The sequence below is a fragment of the Ambystoma mexicanum genome, chromosome 9 (assembly GCF_040938575.1).
Source record: "Ambystoma mexicanum isolate Mex_15411 chromosome 9, UKY_AmexF1_1, whole genome shotgun sequence".
Classification (NCBI taxonomy): Eukaryota; Metazoa; Chordata; class Amphibia; order Caudata; family Ambystomatidae; genus Ambystoma; species Ambystoma mexicanum.
Window position 1 is genome coordinate 545787672 of NC_090931.1, and position 22005 is coordinate 545809676.

The window sequence follows — 22005 nt, forward strand, 5'->3', positions numbered from 1 at the left end:
AAGCCACAAGGACGGCTTCAGCACTCACTCTCGTGGAACGAAGACAGTGTTGAAAAGAAAAGAAATTTGAAAAGAAATGTGAAAAGAATTTTCATTTCATTTGAAAAGAAATGTGTGCCAGGCCCCCAGTTCACATCAGAACACCCGCTTGTCGCCACGGCGGCATCATACGTGGGGTGCCAGCTGCAACTCTCACCAGCTCATTGGAAGTGATGCATGCACTTCTCATGGGTAACACGCGAGTTACAAATACCTAACACACTAGAGGTCTCTGGAAACGAGACAACACGTGTTTTTACTGCGTCTTTGAACTCGTGATACGAATTGTTTTCCGATTCAATTGGTGGCCGGTGGGACATGTTGATCCATCTGTTACCACACAATGGAGAGGGTTTCCTTGTGACAATAAAAAAAGGACATATTCCGGCAAAACCAATTATTGAACGAATGAACTTCCCTGTCAAACAATGCAGCAATGCCTGTCTGGCATTCTGCAAAGGCAATGGGCCTTTCCCTGGCGGTCCTTGTGGTGGGGCTGCACCAATGGCAAAGGCCGCTGGGCAGCAGTAATCACAGTGCCATGCTAGTGGCGTGGCGTGGCATGGGCCCTCAAACGGCTCGCGCAGCAGAAGAGAACGGGGCAGTGCGCAGCTTAACAAGCCCCCACCTGCCGAGGCCCAGCACACCCAGAGAGCCTCTCCACCGACACCGGCGGCCAGACATCTGCATGGCCGCCCTTTCTACATTACCTTCTCTGCCCCGGCAGTGCTGCCACGCAGGCTGACCAGAGCAGTGTGTGCGCGGGTGCTCATCACTGCTAGTGACTTACCTCAGTACAGCTACACTCGTGCAGCGCCTACGCACCGGAGCAGGGGTGCAATCTATGGTGCATGCCATCGCCCTCAAGCTATCCTCTCTGCACAGCAGCACAGGTGTGGCTCAATAACAATGGGCCGTGCATACTGTTTGTTGTGTTACTACAACCGACTGGTTTCTAAGGTAGAGTTGCCAACCTCATCCAGATCACATAAGTCTGCGACCATAAGGGCTGGGCTCACCCCACATGAAGCCCTGAAGACAGAAGATCCACATCTGAATGATTACGGCAACGAGGCGTTCTAGTTTGTGTAGCCCCGCAATCTACTCACCTGAACCATCTCCTAGTTGCTTTCCATGCCCAATACACTGCGCAGTGATGCCTAAATGGCTCTCTCGTGGGCCAGGCAACGAACCTGCTGTCCCCCGCTCCACCAGCATAGACTCTGGGAAGAGTGGGCGGCTCCAAAGAGGGCCCGCCTCTGCCATGCGTGCACCCAAGCTGCACCGCCGCATTCTATCCAGAGCCCGAGAAACGCACAGAACCAAGATGCAGGCACGTCAAAGAAAGGGGGCTGCTGAAAGGTACCCCACCCTCCCTGCATAGGAGCAGCATAACGGAACACAGCGGAAGGGTTGCCTTTCCAGGCCACGCGAACACTGCGTCAGATCCCCGAAATCTAGTGTGACGGGCAGGTGAGCACCTGTAAAGAGTGCCACTGGGATTCGCTAGACTTTGTGGCGATGTGTGTGTTCCGGGAGGTCAAGATTTGATTGGGGGCAGCTCTCGGCCACGTTTCAAGATGGGTTTGTGAGGGCTCTTTCCACTGGGCTCGGTAGAGAACGCATCTCACTTTCTTACTCTGCCACTGACTAGCTCCCTATCTATCTCTACCCCCAGTTCTCCCCCCCTCTCTCTCCATCCCCTCCTCATTCCCCCCCGCCCCCCCAGCTCGCCTCTCTTATGATGTTGCGTTGTACCCAAGGGATGATGCCTCAGCGAGGGGGCTACCTTGGAACTCCCCTCATTTCCCTTAGTGCAACGTGTGGAACTCTTGGAGGCATGCACATTTCAGGGGGAAGGAGGGAGAGCATTCGCGCTCCCCGGGAAATGGATAACAAAATCCCTTTCTGCTTTTCCAAATATGCAGAGAGAAATGAGGGCAGTCCCGGCACTGGCCCCATCTTGCATAGATGTTGTATCCCATGAGGCATCCTAGGTATTGTGCCTTTTAGGCAAGGAACAGTATTTATCAGGGGTTTGGGGCAGCGACCAGAGTCCGGTCATTCGACACACAAAGCTGAATTGGCGCCTCCAACCAGCTAGACACAACCATAGCGCCCTGTCCCCAAAGCAAACCCGACTTGCACACAAAGCCACCAGATATCGGCCTGCCCCCACTTACCTGGCCTGGGCCAGCTCCAAATCTCTTTGCCAGGGGTTCCATTCCTGCGAGAAGGCAGCGAGCATGCAGAAGATGAAACTGGTCATGTAAATGTTGGATATGAGGACAAGTGGGTTAGGCAGAATGCATTCCTTTCAGGCTGTTCGCATAACATAAAGATCACACTTTACCAAGTAGAAGGGAATCAAAAGGGCGAGCTGGCCTGGTTGCCCTACCACAGCGGGTGCCATTGTGCGACATCCGAGGCGGAAAGGAGGCAGAGCTTCAAGTGTAGTTTCATCTCGCCCTGGTGTGCCATCCCAGCTACCTGCAGGGTGGCTTAGCAGTGCAGCCTTCCCGAGAGGCAATGACCACACAGATGACAAGTCAAGACCAGCTCATTGGTTGCAATCAGACGGAACGCAACAACAACTCTGGCCAACAGTAGCTATAGGACCATCTTACTTCTTAGTTATGGACTTTCCCTTGGAATTAAAGGACACATGTTAACCTACCAGAACCACTGAAATCTGAAAATCTCCTTCAGCCATTACAAGCGCTGCATGCATGCTGCGACGTAAAAAAAAAAAGGAAAAAAAAATTGCACAGCAGTATCGGGCGTGACTTCAATATGCACACAATGCGAAGGCTCACTTTACAGTGCAATGAATATCTTTACATTCTACAGTTCTCTGACAATGTCCTAGGAACATGCAGGGGGGAAAAGTAGGTTAACATTTAGATTTGATTTAACAACTGCGCTTAAAGTGGTTTGCAAAGCTCTACACCTCTAAACAGAAGGAACCATCTGCACCAAAGCTGCCGAATTCATCATGTCATGCTGACAACCTGAGCCAGGCCTGGCTTTCGCTTTTCTGATCAAGAGTACATGCCTACAAGCCTTAGGATGCAAAGCGAAAGGCCAGGACTTACTCATAGTGTCACACAGGACATGTGGCTTATTGGCTGCTGTGAATACCCTAAAAATACAGACATCATTGCCATTAGTAACATTGGGAACCATCACTGTACATAGAATTGCCATCATAGAAATGAGAAAGAAAAACATGAGTTCCAGCAAGTTCGTAGGTTTGCTGCTGCAGACGGCCCTGGACTCCGGGTGATGCCGCTGGCCATAGGCCCCAATGCACGCTCCATGAGACGATAGACACCAAAATGTCAGACAGCCTACCGACTGTTGTTGCCATGCGATCCAACAGTCAACATCAGTCTGATAAGCTATCCGACAGGAAGGTAGACTTGCAGAGGACACGATGGACAACAGGCGGGAACAGCCCCACTGACGATTCAGCATCAATCCGGGCGGGAACAGTCCCCACAGTGGGAAGATGGCGCACAAGGAGAAAGGATTGCATAGCCGCAAAACACAACGACGGAAGCACAATACCATGCATTATTACTTTTTTAGGCATGCTCCTGCAGAACATCACAGTAAAAGAAACCACCTGTAAATAATCTGAATTTAATGTATAACCAACAGCATTTTGATATCATACTCCAAATTCTGGGTCTTGTCTCTCAGTTATGGGGATTGCGTGGGCTTGTTAAAACCAAGGCCAAGTATACGAGGGTATGAAAGCTCTTTCTGATCAGTGAACTTGCCTCTTTAAGAGGTAAAGCAGTAGAAAGGATGCGGCAGCACCTCCTCCTCCTCCTCCTTTCAGCCGAGACAGTATTCTTGGGAAATCCCCAGACAAAGAAAGGGCTGGGCCAGGGCCCTGCAGGGCACCTGCTTCCTTCTGAGTCACACCAAGGAACGGGGGCTGAAAGGACTGACGCATGCGATTCAAAAATGACCACAGGAGGCTTTATAAAGTGTCAGCTTCGCTTGCCATTCTAGGAACACATAATCAAAAAGTGGCCCCTTGCAGCAGAGAGCGTGGAGGGGTGGGCGAAATGGCCTAGGATGGACTATGGAACAGCAAGACAGCTACCCCCCACTCACCCTGAACATGGAAAAGGGACCAATCCAAGCAGACATGAACTTGGCCTGTATGAAGAGACCGTCCAGGAGTGGGATCCCATGGAGTGCCTGCCACCCTACCCTCCAGAAAACACCACTCCGACTCAAGGAGACAGCGTACATTACCTTCACACGTTTACTTCCTTGATGCTGTTAACCGAAATTAATCAGTAAAATGAGGAGTTTGAAACAATAAAAAAGTTATTGCATTTTTTTAAAAAAGTGACACTGGGGGCTTTTATTTCCGGTTAGGTTGCTCCTTTTTGGAAAGACGAGAAGTGTCCATCAAGATTCTGGCAAGCGGCTCATTTGGTTTTTCCGGCCGAGTTTTTCTTCTGTTGGATGCGCTTGGCGTAGCTCTGGGCCATGGAGTTGATGATGGATAATATAAAATAGCAGACCATGACGATGACGACCTTCTCGAAGATCCACGAGAGCCAGCTTTCTCCCTGCGCGGGCGGGAAAAGAAGACAGGCCATCAGTACAGGGAAAGACCTTGCACTCGCCCCCACCTCCCGCCCCCCCACCCCCCACCACCACACACACCCCGACAAGGCGACTCTACTGTGAGAACTACGCCTCCAGACCACTGTCCCATCTTTCAGCCAGACTGGGGAGAACACACTGTACGCACAAACACGCTCCCAAGATTCTTCACATTTTTAAGATGCTCCTTTCCGGATGAACATGGACACCCTTCCACCCCCTCCCACACAGCCCAGGACACACACACGCACACACACCAGGCGGAACACGAGCGCCCTTCCTGTGGCTACTACAGTGGAGCCGGTAAAAGCAGCGCATGCACCGGGACACTAGGGAACCCCATCTAGATGTATCGCCCCCGCCTTCCCGCGTGTGGAGGAGCAGCAGCCCCCGTCTTCTGGGAACCAGGACGCCACATCCTCCGTGTGTGTTTGCCGAGTCACTCAGCGCCAGCAGACGCGCTGCTCTTGTGACTGCCCGCCCGTCATGTGACGGCTGAGCTCAGATGTGCAAGTGCTGACCCGAGACACTGCGCTTCCTGCCCAGCAGCGCTATGCGAGGCGGGGGTGGGGCGGGGGGGGGGGCTTCCTTCCCCCCACCCTGGCACCTCTCCGCCAGGCGCCCACCCCCATTTCACAAAGCTTTGAACAGAAACATACCACACGTGCTCACACTAAGTTCATGCGACAAGCCTGTGCGTTATACAAACAGGAAGAGAGGAGCAAAGTAACCGACCCTTAAGCGTTTCACTGTCAGATCACCTCGCTGTCACTGAGCACTTTGTGGGGCAAAATAACCCAAGAAACAAGTGCATCAAAATCAGGAAAAGACTGGGGCAAGAGGGTGCACTTTTTCACGGAGATACTCCTGTGGCTTCCTGCGCCTCGTAGGTCCATACATACACTGCGAAAAACGGAACTACACAACCCAGAATGCAAGTGGTGTTCGAAAAGCCAGAAGCAGTTGGCGGCGCGCATGGCATGGGCATTTCGCTGCCAGGCGGGCTCTTTCCCATACTGTCTAGCGGCACAGCGCCCCCCCCCCCCCTTCCCCTTCCCGACATTCGCGGCAGCCGCGGGCGCCTCTGCATGACTCAGCAGTTTAGAGACCGGTCTTGTAGCATTGGGGGCCCTGCGGATGACACACGCTTGACAACCCTGAACCCGCCGATGCACATGTGTGCACGGATACCCAGCCCTTGCCAATAGCCGCGCTCTCGCAGCTTGGAGTCAACGCACCAACACAGGATGGATGCCTCGTCGTCCGAGTGATGGGGCAAATTACAAACCCTACAACTGCGCTATATCACATAGTGCTTAGAGGCCGGGCGTGTGTAGGCCTTGCGCGGGGGCCACACTGCGACCATTCCCGGGTACTGACAGACTGGACAGCTGCACTACGAGAGCCAGTTACGCCCCACGAGAAAAGGGGGCTTTGCCCCGCAGCAGGGGCAGCAATACCAGGCAACTATCTTTTCCAGTCAGAAAGCCCGAATGACGGCGGCAAGGCAACACACCCCGTGCCCCCACATCCCTCGGCATTCATTCATAACCTATAAGGCATGCGAGAGGCCAGACGGGCACACCGAGCCCCCAGTCGTCTGTAGCCCCAAATCCCTCAGCATTCATTCATAACCTAGAAGGCATGAGAGAGCCCAGACGGGCACACCGAGCCCCCCAGTCGTCCGTACCCCCACATCCCTCAGCATTCATTCATAACCTCGATGGCATGCGAGAGGCCAGACGGGCACAGCGAGTGCGGGCTGGGGGCTCACCTGGGGGTCTCCGTTCTCATTCCCGTGGTGGAGCTTCTTCCGCTGCGCCTCCAGGTACTCACTGAACGGCTTCTGTAGCAATGGGCCGACCCCCGGAACAGCTCTACGGCACGACCATCCCACAGGACAGGCAAGAGATCACCCAAAAAAGAAGGGAAGGCAAACACGTAAGAAGCGGCAGTACATCCATGCTAACACTTACCTACAAAAGCAACCCCACAAGCCAAAACCCGGCATGAAATCACCCCGCCGCGGCCCACCAGGGCTGCCCTGGGAGGGAGGCAGACAACCCTCAACAGTTTGAAAGAGGAAAAACAAAGGGGAAATGAAAAGTAAAACAAAAAAAAGATTTCACAAAGGGCAGGCCTGTAAAAAAGTGAAGAATGAGCCGAGCCAAAGGGAGCCAGCCAGCTGCATGCCGGCCCTGGAGGGCTTGGGGCCAGCTGCATGCCGGCCCTGGAGGGCTGTGGACCAGTGCAGGGCAGGAGCTGCAATGAAGGCGCTTCTGAGAAGTTCCCAATATTTATCAGCAGCAGTTCCTGTAAGAACTGGTTCAAACCGATTAAGGAGGAAATGAGTCGTGCTTCTGTCATCTCCAGCTAAAAAGAAACTGCCCACCCTCCCTAGGACCGGTCGCCTCCTTTTTAAAGAACTTGCCACCCCCCTCATTTTTTTTCTTCCTGAAAAACCCAAGTCCATATTAGGGCGCAGTGTGCGTCATCCCAGCATAAAGAGAAGGCATTAGTAAATGAGCCAGGCCCCACCCACCCACCAGCACGAAGTCAGTGATTAACACGAGGGAACAAAGGAGGGACGGTGAACCTTGCTCTCGATGACTTCATGGCCTGCAGGGCATGAGTCTTCCTCTCCTGACACACCTTGCTCAGCAGCCCCAGACCAGGACAGGCCCTATCCCCACCCAGCCACAAGCGTCTCCGAATGGCCCCGCCAGACCCTGGCCACACCAATGTATTCCCACATTGTCATAACATTGTCATAAACAAATAGCAATGCTGCCATTCGTGTCATGCTCTTATTTAGTAAGTGAACAACCCGGAAATAAATCTATAGCAACAGAAAGACTGCTTTACTTGGTGGCCCAAAGTCTTTCTTCTTGGCTTTAGTGATCACACATTCGAAGAGGGTATTAACTGCCCAGGATTGCCCATTACTCAATGTAGTTCTTTCTGGCAAGCGTCCCCCAGCTGTACTCCTCCTTGATGCAATGTGTTGTACTAACAGAATACTGCAAAGGGGTACTTCTAAAGCATAGCAGACCGCAAAGTTCCGGTTCATTCATTGTAAGCAATCGTCTAGCAGGCTCCCAGCCCGTGTAACGTTCCAGTTCATTCATTGTAAGCAGTCATCTAGCAGACTCCCAGCCCCAGTTCATTCATTGGAAGCAATCATCTAGCAGACTCCCAGCCCGTGTAAAGTTCCAGTTCACAGAAATGGGCAATGTGACAGAAAATTAGGAGCTCTGGGTTCCAGCTGGATCAGCCATCTTCTTGCCAGCTATAATATATATATAAAGCTCAGACAACTTTTTGCATATACAGTATTTGCAAATTGCCCCCCTGCCACAGGTAAATCAACAAAACACGCCTTTATTCAGAGAGCCATCCTTCAGAGGGAGGAAGAGCAAGGAGAGTGTAGGGCGAACACATAAATGGGGACCCTTTAAAAACCCCCAGTCCTCCTCTGGTTGACCATTGTATGTACTTCACAAATCCAACATATAAACCCTGCAGGCTCCACAGACTTTTCCTCCTCACTGTCCTGTTTCTGCCCCCAGGCTCCCCATAGATTTGTTTCGAGTGTGGCCAGTTTACTCTTCGCCCATTGCAGGTAAGGATTCGAATCTAGTTGAAAGCATTTAATGTGCGTCTGTCAGTCAGCCAGGCATGAAACCCAGCAACTCAGAAGTGATTTCCTACACATCATCTTAAGCATGAAGCCATTTTGTGCTGAACATGTGTATCTGTTGCCATGGTTTTCAGGCACGAGCAATCAATTTGAAAGCCACTCTTGGCCAGGTTATGTATAAACCACTCACCCATCGCCTACCCCAAAAATAAAATACGCGCCTTTGCAGGGCACAGTTACTACAAGTATCCGAATGGCGTTCCCGGGGTTCCCACAACTTCCCCTTTCTTCATTTCTCCTACTCGGACAGAAAGTGTTCTTTCCCCAAGGAAGCATTTCAGAGCATGTGCTGGTCGCTCACAGCAGCACATGTCCATGTTATCGCGTGGGCTCTGCTCTTGCTGGCGCACATAATGCAGGGAGCCCCCCCAGACGCTAGAGTCTAGACCCACAGCAGCCGTTTCTCTTCCCTCGCCCAGTTCCCGCGAGACACACCAGCAGCCGAAGTAAACTGGGAAAACAGCTCTGCTCTCTGCTCGATAGCACGTGCACCTTTTTTCTCATGCACCCAGTGACTGAGCACTCGTGGCTCCGACATGCCCCATAATAGCAGCTTGCATCTATTGGGCAGCACAGCCTTACTGCGAGATGTGGGATTAGCGCACGCACACATGGATGTTCATTCATGCACGCACGCACGCACACCCCAATGAGCTAATGTTTCACAAACAGGCCTTGTTGTGAAGACGGTTACCGTCTGATTCTAGCCAAGCCATGCCAGCAATTCTCCCAAATGACTCGCTGGCCTCACTAGTGCGAGTCACCGCTTTTGACTCATCGGATACTCGAGTGAGGGGGTGCTAGATACAGACAAGGCGCGAAGGGACTTGAGGGAAAGGAACCTGGCCGGCTGCGAGTGCAGCTTCTAGCGACGACTGCTGAACGGGGCTCCCCAGACGGCACCGGGGCACCCGCAGCGCGACCCAGCACAGACCGGGGGCAGCAGCATCAGGCCTCGCCAGAAGAGCACGTCGAGCACTGCCGGCAGACTGGCATGCACCAGAAAGGAGCCGGCCTTTCCTCCTTCCTGGCGGCGGGCCTGGGATTGGGGCGATGTGTGACACTGCCCCCACCCATCACTGTGAACCCACACTCGGAGATAGGGACGAGCCGCCGCACTGCACTGCTGCAACACTTGCACACCATTGACTTGCTCACGCCGAGACGCTGCGCTGCACGTGGGGACGCACGCCTTGGCGAGCACGGAAGGTAAGTGCACCTCAAACGGACGACAGCCCAATGACCAAGGCATTCCAAGGTGTGCGGGGCAAGACATCCATGACCACAAACATGTAACCTGGAGTCAAATGAGGAAACCCATATTGGACATTTCGAGAATTTCATTATTATTATATGGTTGCATTTACCCGCACCAACCTGCAAAGCACAATAAAAGAAATACCTCTCCTGTAACCAGATTGTTTTGGTGATTTCTCATTAAAGAAGCGAATTTATCGTATGCCTCCAGATTAAAATGCATATTCTAAGGCTCACGCCGTGTCTTTAAATTGCATCTTTGCAGGATGAATGCCCACAACACTGTTGTGCACCAAAACTATTAACATTCATGGTTTTACTTAATAGTCAATTAATAGACAGGTGGTGGGTTGGGGGGCACACATAAGAAATGCGCACACAACATTCTAAAACAAATTCAGAGTTAACACATAATATTAGCTGTGTTCTACCAACGGACCGTATGGAGACATGCATGTGATTACAAACGAGACACATAACTACATTTAAAAAAAGCCAGAGAGAAGGGTCCCCTGACATACAAAGTGCGCTTCAGCCTTCAGCTCCCCCAGCACGCGCACAGGCGCCGCAACGCCGAGGGGTTCGCGCCATCACACACACCGCGCCAATATCGCCGATGAAGCATCCATTTTATGGGAACACGGGTGAGAGCATACGGTTATTTGGGGCCTCCAAGGCCATGCTACAAAGGAAATACATGTACTCATTTCCAGCTAAGAATACTTGCACTGTGGACCATGCCAATGACACAGCAATAGCATTGATATTGCATGCAATGTCCCGAAATTAGCCAACACTTGCACAATAGTTTAAAACAGTGACAGGAAGGACTCTGAAATCCGAGCCCACGTTTTGCAGCTAATTGAATTTTGATAAAATGCACCTGGACAACAAGATGGCTATTTTAATGCGACTATTTCAGAAAATTAAGTGTGCAAAATTGGAGTACCAAGAAAAAAAAAAAGAATCCATGTTCCAAGTTTAGGTTTTATATTTTTTCTTTAAGGAAATGTCTGCGCCTTGATTCAGAATTGCACACACCTTCTTGTTTGGACCAGTGTGTAGTTTACAAAATGGTGCATTGTGGGATAATCGTCTGTAATTAACAAAATGAGGCAGTGTGTTCCAGTTTCTGAGTGCTAGCCGCTATGCTCTAGACATGGCAAAACCTTGTCACTCTCGGATATCGGCGGGTTTGATCTTGTTTAACACACTAGTCCTAGGTCCACAACTGTCCATAAGCTCATTGTGTGCACTAAGCGGACCAATAGATGGGATTATCACTGCAATCCAAATCAACGGCCACTGACCATGCACACACCAAGGTCCCAACTTAACCCTGTAAGCCACCACACACCTAGACACCTAAGACTCTGAGACGGTCAACGTGACCAAACTCGTGCGAATAGCTACGCACGAAGGCACATCAGCAACACGAGAAGAGGCACACCAAGGCACAGCAGCAAGCCTTGCCAACAGCCACAAAATAACACCCAACAACCCTCTCTAAAGGTGGCATTAGTCTGACAAACCACAGCAGCGCCTACTTTTAAATGATGATAGATGTATTTCAGACCCTTTCTCCTGACATGGGCAACAGGCCACAAAATAAGAGACACCGGAGAACTAAAACAGACGCACCTCCTCGTTGTTATGTCCATTTCCATTCAGCTGAAACGTTGCCACTAAATATCAGCAGCCATAGACGTGGAGGATGTAAATAATGACAGCAGGAATCAGAAATGGATTGTTTCACCTTTTCTTGAAGTTCAATTATCGCCTATGCACTTTGCCATTCTAATAAAATATCCCTTTATCATCGAACATAATAAAGGCATTGTATCTTGGAGAAGATATTTTGCGTCAGCCCGCTTTAACACAATTCTTGTTTATTCATGGAAAAGATGGCCCATCCCAGACCAAAAATCAGATTGGAGTCGTGCCCACATTCTATATAAACCTGAGAGAATCACATGTTAAAAGCCCAACGATGGCTGCTGTGTTAAAAACTCTGGTGTAGTAAACAAGGTAAAAAAAAAGAAGCTCATTTAATGGTTAAAAAAAATCAGCGGTTCCCAATTTCTAAATGTCTACACAAGATTAAAATAAGAAAGGAATGGGTTTTAATCAAAACGAGTCTCCATTCGGTATCATCTAATAAACCTTCACTATAACCAGAACAATGCATTTTAGAGCCCATTAAGTCACAAAAACGACACGCTGCTAGTTTAGACTAGGCTCCAAATTAAAAACTCTTTAAGAACCTACACTAGACAACCTAATGGTCTAAAATTAGAAGTACACCAGTAACTGCAAGTTTGAAACTGCCTAATTTCACTGATTTATGACCTACTCCTCTACTAACATGCATTTTTATTTTGAAAATGTTTCTAAAAAAACACGAGTGCCTGGCAATCTAGCATTGTATATGCGACACCACAATGCAAATAATAAAAACGTGCATCAAAGGAACGTGCAGTCAAACAGCCCTCTAGAAGAAAAGCGCTCCACCCAGCCAAGATTTATTTGGGGAAACTACGGCATCACGCCTAGATTTGAGTAGCGCAGCCATTCTACAGGCTCTAGATGGTCTGAAAACAAACCATATTTGTCAACATTGTTATTTGCAGAATTGTTGTCAATGAACAAATGCAATACATTCGACATTGTTCTTTGAAAGGACATATGAAGGCAGAATGGTGTACACGCAGCTATTGTTCGTTGGAATGCATTGCACAAGTAGCAGGAGCCAGCCAACCTAGGAATATGCCTTTCCCTCTGCATTTCGGGGTTCTGCATCAAGACATCCAGTGCGCCTAGTGCTTGCGGGGGGGGGGGGGCTGGGGTAGAGACCAGCGTGGAGATATGAGCTAGCTATTTTACTTACGAATGTCCCAACGCTGGCGTGAGAACTCGCGAGAGAAGGCCGATGTCATGTATCTGATGAGTCCATCAAACCTCTCTCTCTCTCTCTTTCTATACACACACACATGTACATTGAACACACAGCGCGAACACACGTGCGCTGGGATTCACCTACTGTTTGGTGTTACATGGCAAACATTTTACCGCCCACCCCCAATAATCCCACTCAGCTGCGCATGGACCAGTGGCACACGTGCAATACAAGAATGACTTGCTCCATGCGATCGATATACAGTGCTACAAAGACCCGAGAGAATATATCCCAGTACATTATTAGATATTCAAAGAATATAGGAGTAATTCACAGCACCATGCTTTTAGATAAAACAGCCCCGCCAGTTAGCAGGGAAAGAAATTGGACGTAGCACCATTAACCCAGCCAATAGTTGCATTTGTAATAAGGAGCCCGGAGCCCCAATGCCAGTTTTCTCATTTCATCACACTGTGCGATCTTGGGCAAATCAGAAAGACACCAAGTCCTGCTCCGAGAGAATTGAGAGCGTTAATGAACACGTTTGCACTCAGATTCAGCTAAACGTGTGTGTGTGATTCGAAGCACACTGCCTCCCTAGAACGGAGCGCTTTCATAATGCACACACAAACACATGTGCACCCATAGGGATGGCACACAGGCCTGAAGTGTGTAGCAACTCCCTTTGTGTTATGCAAAACTCTACCAGCACATATTTGCATATACCGACGCCATGAGACGATGAATACATTTTCTCCAAAAAAACATTGCAACAAGGCTCGCAGCCTCGTAATGTAATTCGACACACTGTGCACACAGAAGGTCGTGTTATTTCACAATAATCAGGATTAATGTTCAAAGAAGTCTATGCATCCATCGTAAAGTAAATATGATGCGGTATTACACAGTCTACTGGCGCACATTGCTGCCCATATCAGAAAAAGTTAAAGAACTCGCCCCCCGTCCATGCCCCTAAAATAGGCAGACGGGTCCATAAACAGTCTTATCCAATTCTACTCTCAGGCAGAGTTTGGATTTTAAGGGGAACACATGCGTCCAGGTTAAAGCCACTACATTGAAAAATCTACTCATTGAAGGACTATCTTTGGCTGCTATCAAGGTGACGCAAAACCTACACTGACGAAAAGGAAGTACAGTGGCACTGTGATGTGTACGTTTTCTACATATTGTAAACTTGCTATGATACACATGCAATAAAATATCATAGTTTTCATCTAGTGCTTCATGGTGGATTCGCCCGGCTTCCAAGTGCTGTAATAGTGGCTGTCCTTAGCCAATTTAATAATATCCAATGTAATGACCTTGGGAGGGCGGAGGATCGAATCGATCCTGCCGGGATTCTAACTCGAGACGTGTAAGGGTCTGGGCTCATTCGCCACCGGGTTTACCTACCATCCATCCACCCACCCACCCACGGCAACGCTCCAACCACTGTACGAGCCTCTGTAATGTTTCAGGCTGTAGAACATGTCCCATCATACCTAAATACATGCAAATACATTTTGGTAGGAATTGCTTTCAAACACTTGACCTTGAGTTGTCCTCCCCATCTCTTAACACGCAACCTTTATTGGATTCGGCACATTTTGAGTAACATGGCCCTGGACAGTGGTGTGTGTATAAGAGGCGTCCTTCCCTTGCTGGGTCAGAGAGGAGTACTCCGCTTTAGAGAAGGAAAAGCCTGCCCCATGGGGCACTGGTAAGATGGGTAAGGACGACACCCTCCTGCACATTTAGATGGGCGAGCTGGGACCCAGCAACGGGGCACAGACTGGGAACGCAATTGCTCAGACAGAGCTAGTCGCGTTCTTCAATTTCAGACACTAAAGAGCCTTCAGTTACAAACATCTCCCCGAAAATATTCCAATCAAGTGTGCCTTGCCTTTCCCTGCTCGTGGCTTGTTTAGCGATGTGACACGGGCACCCCTTTTATTGAAAGAAACATCACACATTTTTACCGAACGGTTTCCTTTTGTTGCCAAAAAAGGGGAGCATATTTTATTCTGACCACTCGCAGCACGGTTTATCAAAAGGGATTCGAGATTCCGTATCCAAGGACTGCATACTTAAAATAACATTCCCAGCTCAGAGCACAGATGCTCATATAAGAGGTGTCCACTTCTGAATAAAATGCTTATGCCCACTCCCCACTCCCAAAACAAGAGTACACCTTTAGGATTCCATGGATGAGTAAGTGGCCGAGTAGGCCCTGTGGGTATTCGAAACCTAGCCCTGCTGATCTCTGCCGGGTTTGCCTGTAACCATACACTGTCCCCTCTAGACATATCCTTGTACCCGAGATTCTGCCCTGCTAATGTATCCTATCCCTGTACAGTGCTCCCTTTCTGCTCAGCTAGGTTTGTGCCATCTAAACCCCTTGTAAAGGTATACATATCTGCAGCTGGCACTCATCCAGGGCCGTCACGAGGGGGGTGCAGGGGGGGCAAACTGCCCCGGGCCTCGCACTTGCAGGGGGCCTCGCGTCCCCCTCTCCTAAGTGGAAGGCAGCACAGTCTCCCGTGCCCATTATTCACACGGGGGACTGTGCTGTCTGCTCTCTGCCCCTGCAATGATTTTGCTTTTTGTTGCGAAGCCGTTTGGCTCCGCAACAAACAGCAAAATAATGGGAGACAGCAGGGCTCAGAAGTGGGCTCTGCTGCCTCCGTCATGACAACGTGGACATGCTGAATGACAAGAGAGGACTCCTCTCCTGTCAGTCAGTGTGTTCACGTTGCTCAGCATGAACACGCTGACTGATAGGAGAGTTCTCTCTTGTCAGTCAGTGTGTTCATGTTGTCAGCGTAATCACGCTGACTGATGGGAGAGGAGTTCTCTCTTCTCAGTCAGTGTGTTCACGTTGCTCAGCATGACCACGCTGAGTGATAGGAGAGGACTCCTCTCCTGTCAGTCAGTGTGTTCATGTTGTCAGCGTAATCACGCTGACTGATGGGAGAGGAGTTCTCTCTTGTCAATCAGTATGTTCACGTTGCTCAGCGTGACCACGCTGACTGATAGGAGAGGACTCCTCTCCTGTCAGTCAGTGTGTTCATGTTGTCAGTGTGATCATGCTAACTGATGGGAGAGGAGTTCTCTCTTGTCAGTCAGTGTGTTCATGTTGTCAGCGTTATCACGCTGACTGATGGGAGAGGAGTTCTCTCTTGTCAGTCAGTGTGTTCATGTTGCTCAGCGTGACCACGCTGATTGATGGGAGAGGAGTTCTCTCTTGTCAGTCAGTGTGTTCACGTTGCTCAGCATGACCACACTGACTGACAGGAGAGGAGTTCTCTCTTGTCAATCAGTGTGTTCTTTTCAGCGTGATCACGCTGACTGATGGGAGAGGAGTTCTCTCTTGTCAATCAGTGTGTTCACGTTGCTCAGCGTGACCACGCTGACTGATGGGAGAGGAGTTCTCTCCTGTCAGTCAGTGTGTTCATGTTGTCAGCGTGATCACGCTGAAGGATGGGAGAGGAGTTCTCTCTTGTCAATCAGTGTGTTCATGTTGTCAGCGTGGTCACGCTGACTGATGGGAGAGGAGTTCTCTCATGTCAGTCAGTGTGTTCATGTTGCTCAGCGTGACCACGCTGACTGACAGGAGAGGAGTTCTCTCTTGTCAGTCATTGTGTACATGTTGTCAGCGTGATCACGCTGACTGATGGGAGAGTTCTCTCGTCAGTCAGTGTGGTCACGTTGCTCAGTGTGACCACGCTGACAGATGGGAGAGGAGTTCTCTCTTGTCAGTCAGTGTGTTCACGTTGCTCAGCAGGACCATGCTGATTGGCAGGAGAGGAGTTCTCTCTTGTCAGTCAGTGTGTTCATGTTGTCAGTGTGATCACTCTAACTGATGGGAGAGGAGTTCTCTCTTGTCAGTGTGTTAACGTTGCTCAGCGTGACCATGCTGACTGATGGGAGAGGAGTTCTCTCTTGTCAGTCATTGTGTTCACGTTGCTCAGCATGACCACGCTGACTGACAGGAGAGGAGTTCTCTCTTGTCAGTCAGTGTGTTCATGTTGTCAGCGTGATCACGCTGACTGATGGGAGAGGATTTCTCTCTTGTCAGTCAGTGTGTTCATGTTGCTCAGCGTGACCACGCTGACTTACAGGAGAGGAGTTCTCTTTTGTCAATCAGTGTGTTCTTTTCAGCGTGATCACGCTGACTGATGGGAGAGGAGTTCTCTCTTGTCAATCAGTGTGTTCACGTTGCTCAGAGTGACCACGCTGACTGATGGGAGAGGAGTTCTCTCTTGTCAGTCAGTGTGTTCACATTGCTCAACATGACCACACTGACTGACAGGAGAGGAGTTCTCTCTTGCAAATCAGTGTGTTCATGTTGTCAGCGTGGTCACACTGACTGATGGGAGAGGAGTTCTCTCTTGTCAGTCAGTGTGTTCACATTGCTCAGCGTGACCACGCTAACTGATGGGAGAGGAGTTCTCTCTTGTCAGTCAGTGTGTTCACGTTTCTCAGCATGATCACGCTGACTGACAGGAGAGGAGTTCTCTCTTGTCTGTCAGTGTGTTCATGTTGTCAGCGTAATCACGCTTACTGATGGGAGAGGAGTCCTCTCTTGTCAGTCAGTGTGTTCACGTTGCTCAGCGTGACCACGCTAACTGACGGGAGAGGAGTTCTCGCTTGCCAGTCAGTGTGTTCACGTTGCTCAGCGTGACCACGCTGACTGATGGGAGAGGAGTTCTCTCTTGTCAGGCAGTGTGTTCACGCTGCTCAGCATGACCACGCTGACTGATAGGAGAGGACTCCTCTCCTGTCAACCAGTGCGTTCATGTTGTCAGCCTGATCACGCTGAAGGATGGGAGAGGAGTTCTCTCTTGTCAATCAGTGTGTTCATGTTGTCAGCGTGGTCACGCTGACTGATGGGAGAGGAGTTCTCTCATGTCAGTCAGTGTGTTCATGTTGCTCAGCGTGACCACGCTGACTGACAGGAGAGGAGTTCTCTCTTGTCAGTAATTGTGTACATGTTGTCAGCGTGATCACGCTGACTGATGGGAGAGTTCTCTCGTCAGTCAGTGTGGTCACGTTGCTCAGTGTGACCACGCTGACAGATGGGAGAGGAGTTCTCTCTTGTCAGTCAGTGTGTTCACGTTGCTCAGCAGGACCATGCTGATTGGCAGGAGAGGAGTTCTCTCTTGTCAGTCAGTGTGTTCATGTTGTCAGTGTGATCACTCTAACTGATGGGAGAGGAGTTCTCTCTTGTCAGTGTGTTAACGTTGCTCAGCGTGACCATGCTGACTGATGGGAGAGGAGTTCTCTCTTGTCAGTCATTGTGTTCACGTTGCTCAGCATGACCACGCTGACTGACAGGAGAGGAGTTCTCTTTTGTCAGTCAGTGTGTTCATGTTGTCAGCGTGATCACGCTGACTGATGGGAGAGGAGTCCTCTCTTGTCAGTGTGTTCACGTTGCTCAGTGTTACCACGCTAACTGATGGGAGAGGAGTTCTCTCTTGTCAGTCAGTGTGTTCACGTTGCTCAACATGACCACACTGACTGAGAGGAGAGGAGTTCTCTCTTGTCAATCAATGTGTTCATGTTGTCAGCGTGATCACGCTGACTGATGGGAGAGGAGTTCTCTCTTGTCAGTCAGTGTGTTCATGTTGCTTAGCGTGACCACGCTGACTTACAGGAGAGGAGTTCTCTCTTGTCAATCAGTGTGTTCTTTTCAGCGTGATCACGCTGACTGATGGGAGAGGAGTTCTCTCTTGTCAATCGGTGTGTTCACGTTGCTCAGCGTGACCACGCTGACTGATGGGAGAGGAGTTCTCTCTTGTCAGTCAGTGTGTTCACATTGCTCAACATGACCACACTGACTGACAGGAGAGGAGTTCTCTCTTGTCTGTCAGTGTGTTCATGTTGTCAGCGTAATCACGCTGACTGATGGGAGAGGAGTCCTCTCTTGTCAGTCAGTGTGTTCACGTTGCTCAGCGTGACCACGCTAACTGACGGGAGAGGAGTTCTCGCTTGCCAGTCAGTGTGTTCACGTTGCTCAGCGTGACCACGCTGACTGATGGGAGAGGAGTTCTCTCTTGTCAGGCAGTGTGTTCACGCTGCTCAGCATGACCACGCTGACTGATAGGAGAGGACTCCTCTCCTGTCAACCAGTGCGTTCATGTTGTCAGCCTGATCACGCTGAACGATGGGAGAGGAGTTCTCTCTTGTCTGTCAGTGTGTTCATGTTGTCAGCGTAATCACGCTGACTGACAGGAGAGGAGTTCTCTCTTGTCAATCAGTGTGTTCACATTGCTCAGCGTGACCATGCTGACTGATGGGAGAGGAGTTCTCTCTTCAGGCAGTGTGTTCGCGTTGCTCAGCATGACCACGCTGACTGATAGGAGAGGACTCCTCTCCTGTCAGCCAGTGTGTTGTTCATGTTGTCAGCGTGATCACACTGAACGATGGGAGAGGAGTTCTCTCTTGTCAGGCAGCATGTCTATGTGTCGGCTCTGTGAATGCTTTGTATGGGTGCCTGGAGGTAAGGTAAGTGTTTTTATTTTAAATTAAAAGTGTATATGTGTATTTAAATTAAATTAGTATGTATGTGTGTATGTAAGAATGCATGCGTGCATGTTGGTGTTTGTGTCAATGCTGTGTTTGGTTTTTTGTATACATGCATGTATGGAGTTGTGTAAGTGGTGGATGAATGCATGGGTCAAAGTTTTTTTTGTGAGTGTGTGTTCAGCACCATGCCTAAATGTAGCCGCCCTGGGGGCAACCTCATTAAGGGGTGGGTCCATGGTATCAGAGGTACACCTAGGCTAAAATGTCAGGGGGGAAAGCGGACTAACACTTCAAATGTTGGGAGAGGCGCTGACGTCAGAGGCTGTGAGGAAGGGGCAACCTTCCTTGTGTGGGGGCGCCTAACATTTTTCCACATTTCAAATGAGACTATTCTGGTGAAGCTTCAATGTTACAAGCAGCTACCTCTTGCCTTCATTTCTGAAACGTCACACTTAGGGACTGCTGTGAGAATGAGATGTCTCATGTCACCACTTCCCTTCTAATTACTCCCCTAGCATGCAAGTGCTAACCCCACATCACGATTTCAATTACCTAAAAATGTATGGATATGAATGCAGGTGCTAACAGTGAAATGACTTCTCATGGCCGTGCAATTCCCTATGGCAATTCTCACCCAGTTCCTGCCCTCCCCACTCAAAACACCTCCTCACTGGAACTCTTTGAGCTAGCTTTAAACTTGCCTTGCCATCAAACTTTGCCCTCAATGTGCCTGCAAGTGTTCCTCAAAGGAGTCTTCTGAGAGTTCATGACTTCATTGGAGTTGTAAACACGCAACTGGTGTAATAAAAATGTCTTAATCAGGTCTGCCTTTGGCCACTCAATTTAAAAACACCCTGCGTGTCTTTCGCTGAAGTTCTTTTAAAAAAAAGCATTGGCAAAGCCAACAGTTTTGGCTTGTGTATAAGTATTAGGCATTTACCAGGCACTGCTTTTAGATGCTCAGGTACTCAAACCATTTTGCACTGGCACTATCAATGGCCAGCTAATACCAATACAGAAGTGCCTTTCCCATGCCTACACGAATGCCCAAACTGTTAGCATTACCAGTGCTCTTTTTGCTTTACCCTTGATGCACAGGACTATGCATCAAGGTTAAAGCAAACATACTACTTGGCTAAATTGGCCCACATTGAATGAAGGCCAATCTAGCCAGTAATAAAATTTATGGTGCACAGTCAGCCTGGATATACTTTCTGTGGCATGGCATTTTTACTGGCTGGTATTCCATACATGGTAATAATGGCATGATGCAGCCTGCATCGACATAATTAGAACAACCAGCATGAATATATTTTTATACTAGCATATCTCGCGTGGAAAGGCGGCATGAAATGTATTGGAAAATGTTCCTATGCACAATGTGTGATTTGCAAATATTGGGGTTTTCCATGTGCTTCCATACAAAACCAATTGCAAATTGTATGAATTTCTACCCAATTTTGCAAAGAAAGTGCTCTAAAATGCATACTTTTAACCCAATGTTTCAAACATTTTCTTGGGAATGAGAACCCCCCTCAAGCAACCCTTGTTTGGTTTGGGCTCCCTCACTGTGCTCTGTTGATCCTGCCTAATTGGCACAAACATTTAAGCCTCTTAAGTTCAGAAATGTACCAGCCTCCACTCTACATCATTTGTCACTGTGTATGATGTGTGTTTTAATGCACACACGGGGCGGGGTGCTCATTAATGATATGATATGGCATTTATAACGTGGCCGTACACAAGTGTTTGAAGGCGCAACAAGGCAAGGAGGGAGAAACAAAAGAGTAGGACAAAACACAGATCTTACTAGGCCTTGTGTCATTCAGATCGCGCAAGAACAGTGAAGGGGGGAGGGGAGAAGTGCCGACGGTGGGGCAGGATGCAGAAGTGCAGTAACAAAGGAGAAATAAGAGTGCGGCCAACGGGTGGCAAGTGTGGGTACTCATAAGTGCAGTCAACGGGTGGAGAATAAGAGCAAGAGCGGGGACTGTAGGGTTACAGATACAGACCACAAGTGCAGGGGAGCCAAGAGACAGTGTGGGATTGCAACAGGACAGGCAGGGACCTGGGCCCGAATTCAGAGCTTGACCAGATGACCAGTGCATGGATCAGGCAGGTGATCAGCAAGGGAGAGGAAGAGAGAAGGCAGAAGCAAAGAGACAGGTCTTGAGGTGCTTCCGGAACCAGAGATGGCTCTCCTCAAGTTTCAGCGAGGCTGGGAGGCTATTTGCAGGGGGAGGCCCCAGCCAAAGAAAGAGATCTGCCCTAAACTCTTTGCTTGGAAAAGTGACTGACCCTCAGAGAATTGGAGGTGGCGCAGTGGAGAGCTCATGCCTTCTTATATATATTTATTCATATGATAAAAAAGTTAGTCTGGCAAGAACCTTCCTTCAGTAGAGAAATCTAACTTTGCTGTAGTTGATTTGGAGTTGTAGTAATAAACCATATTTGGGATCCTGCACACAAACTCAAGAGTAGATTTCTCGAGTCTCCTGTTTGCGGATGTGTCGCCGCTGCCGAGTGCAAAAAAATTCTAAGGGGGCCTCACCAAATGTTTTGCCCCGGGCCTCACCACATCTTCTGACAGCCCTGCACTCATCCTGCCAAGTTCTTTCAATGTCTCTGCAATGAAGTAGATCTAAAGGATTGTAGACGCACTACGTCCAATAACGGGCAATAGTCTACCCAAGGGTGTCCACGTGACATCCCAAAGCCAAAGATAAGACTCCGAACCCTGAAAAGAAATGAATCTCCATTTTGAAAGGTTGTATGCGGTGTATGGCCGCCAATGTACCCTTTTTCGAATCACGTGTACTGCTTGCCACTGGGCACAGGACATGGGCCAGCAGCAGCGGGGTTGGATTGACTAGGCATTAGGGACACAGACAACCTGGGTCAAAAGAATGCCTGGGGGTCCCGCCACCACCGCCCTTCCTCTCCATACGCCATA

General features: G+C 49.4%; 1 protein-coding gene and 1 long non-coding RNA gene across 4 annotated transcripts in view; one reads left to right on the forward strand and one right to left on the reverse strand.

Moving 5' to 3' along the window:
* Nucleotides 1-4303: 4303 nt before the first annotated feature.
* The window catches only part of VMP1 (vacuole membrane protein 1), a 1390334-nt gene continuing 1372632 nt past the window's right edge, over nucleotides 4304-22005 (reverse strand). For all 3 annotated transcript variants that reach the window (XM_069615110.1, XM_069615112.1, XM_069615111.1), the window contains 2 exons: nucleotides 6446-6548; nucleotides 4304-4634 (listed from right to left, as the gene is read on the reverse strand). In XM_069615110.1, the coding sequence (XP_069471211.1) occupies nucleotides 4491-4634; nucleotides 6446-6548 (247 nt within the window). In that variant the 3' untranslated portion in view covers nucleotides 4304-4490. The remainder of the gene's footprint in view (nucleotides 4635-6445; nucleotides 6549-22005) is intronic.
* LOC138488262 (uncharacterized) overlaps nucleotides 8693-22005 on the forward strand; it is a 33216-nt gene continuing 19903 nt past the window's right edge. The window contains exon 1 of the long non-coding RNA XR_011274627.1: nucleotides 8693-9580. This is a non-coding gene — a long non-coding RNA (uncharacterized lncRNA). The remainder of the gene's footprint in view (nucleotides 9581-22005) is intronic.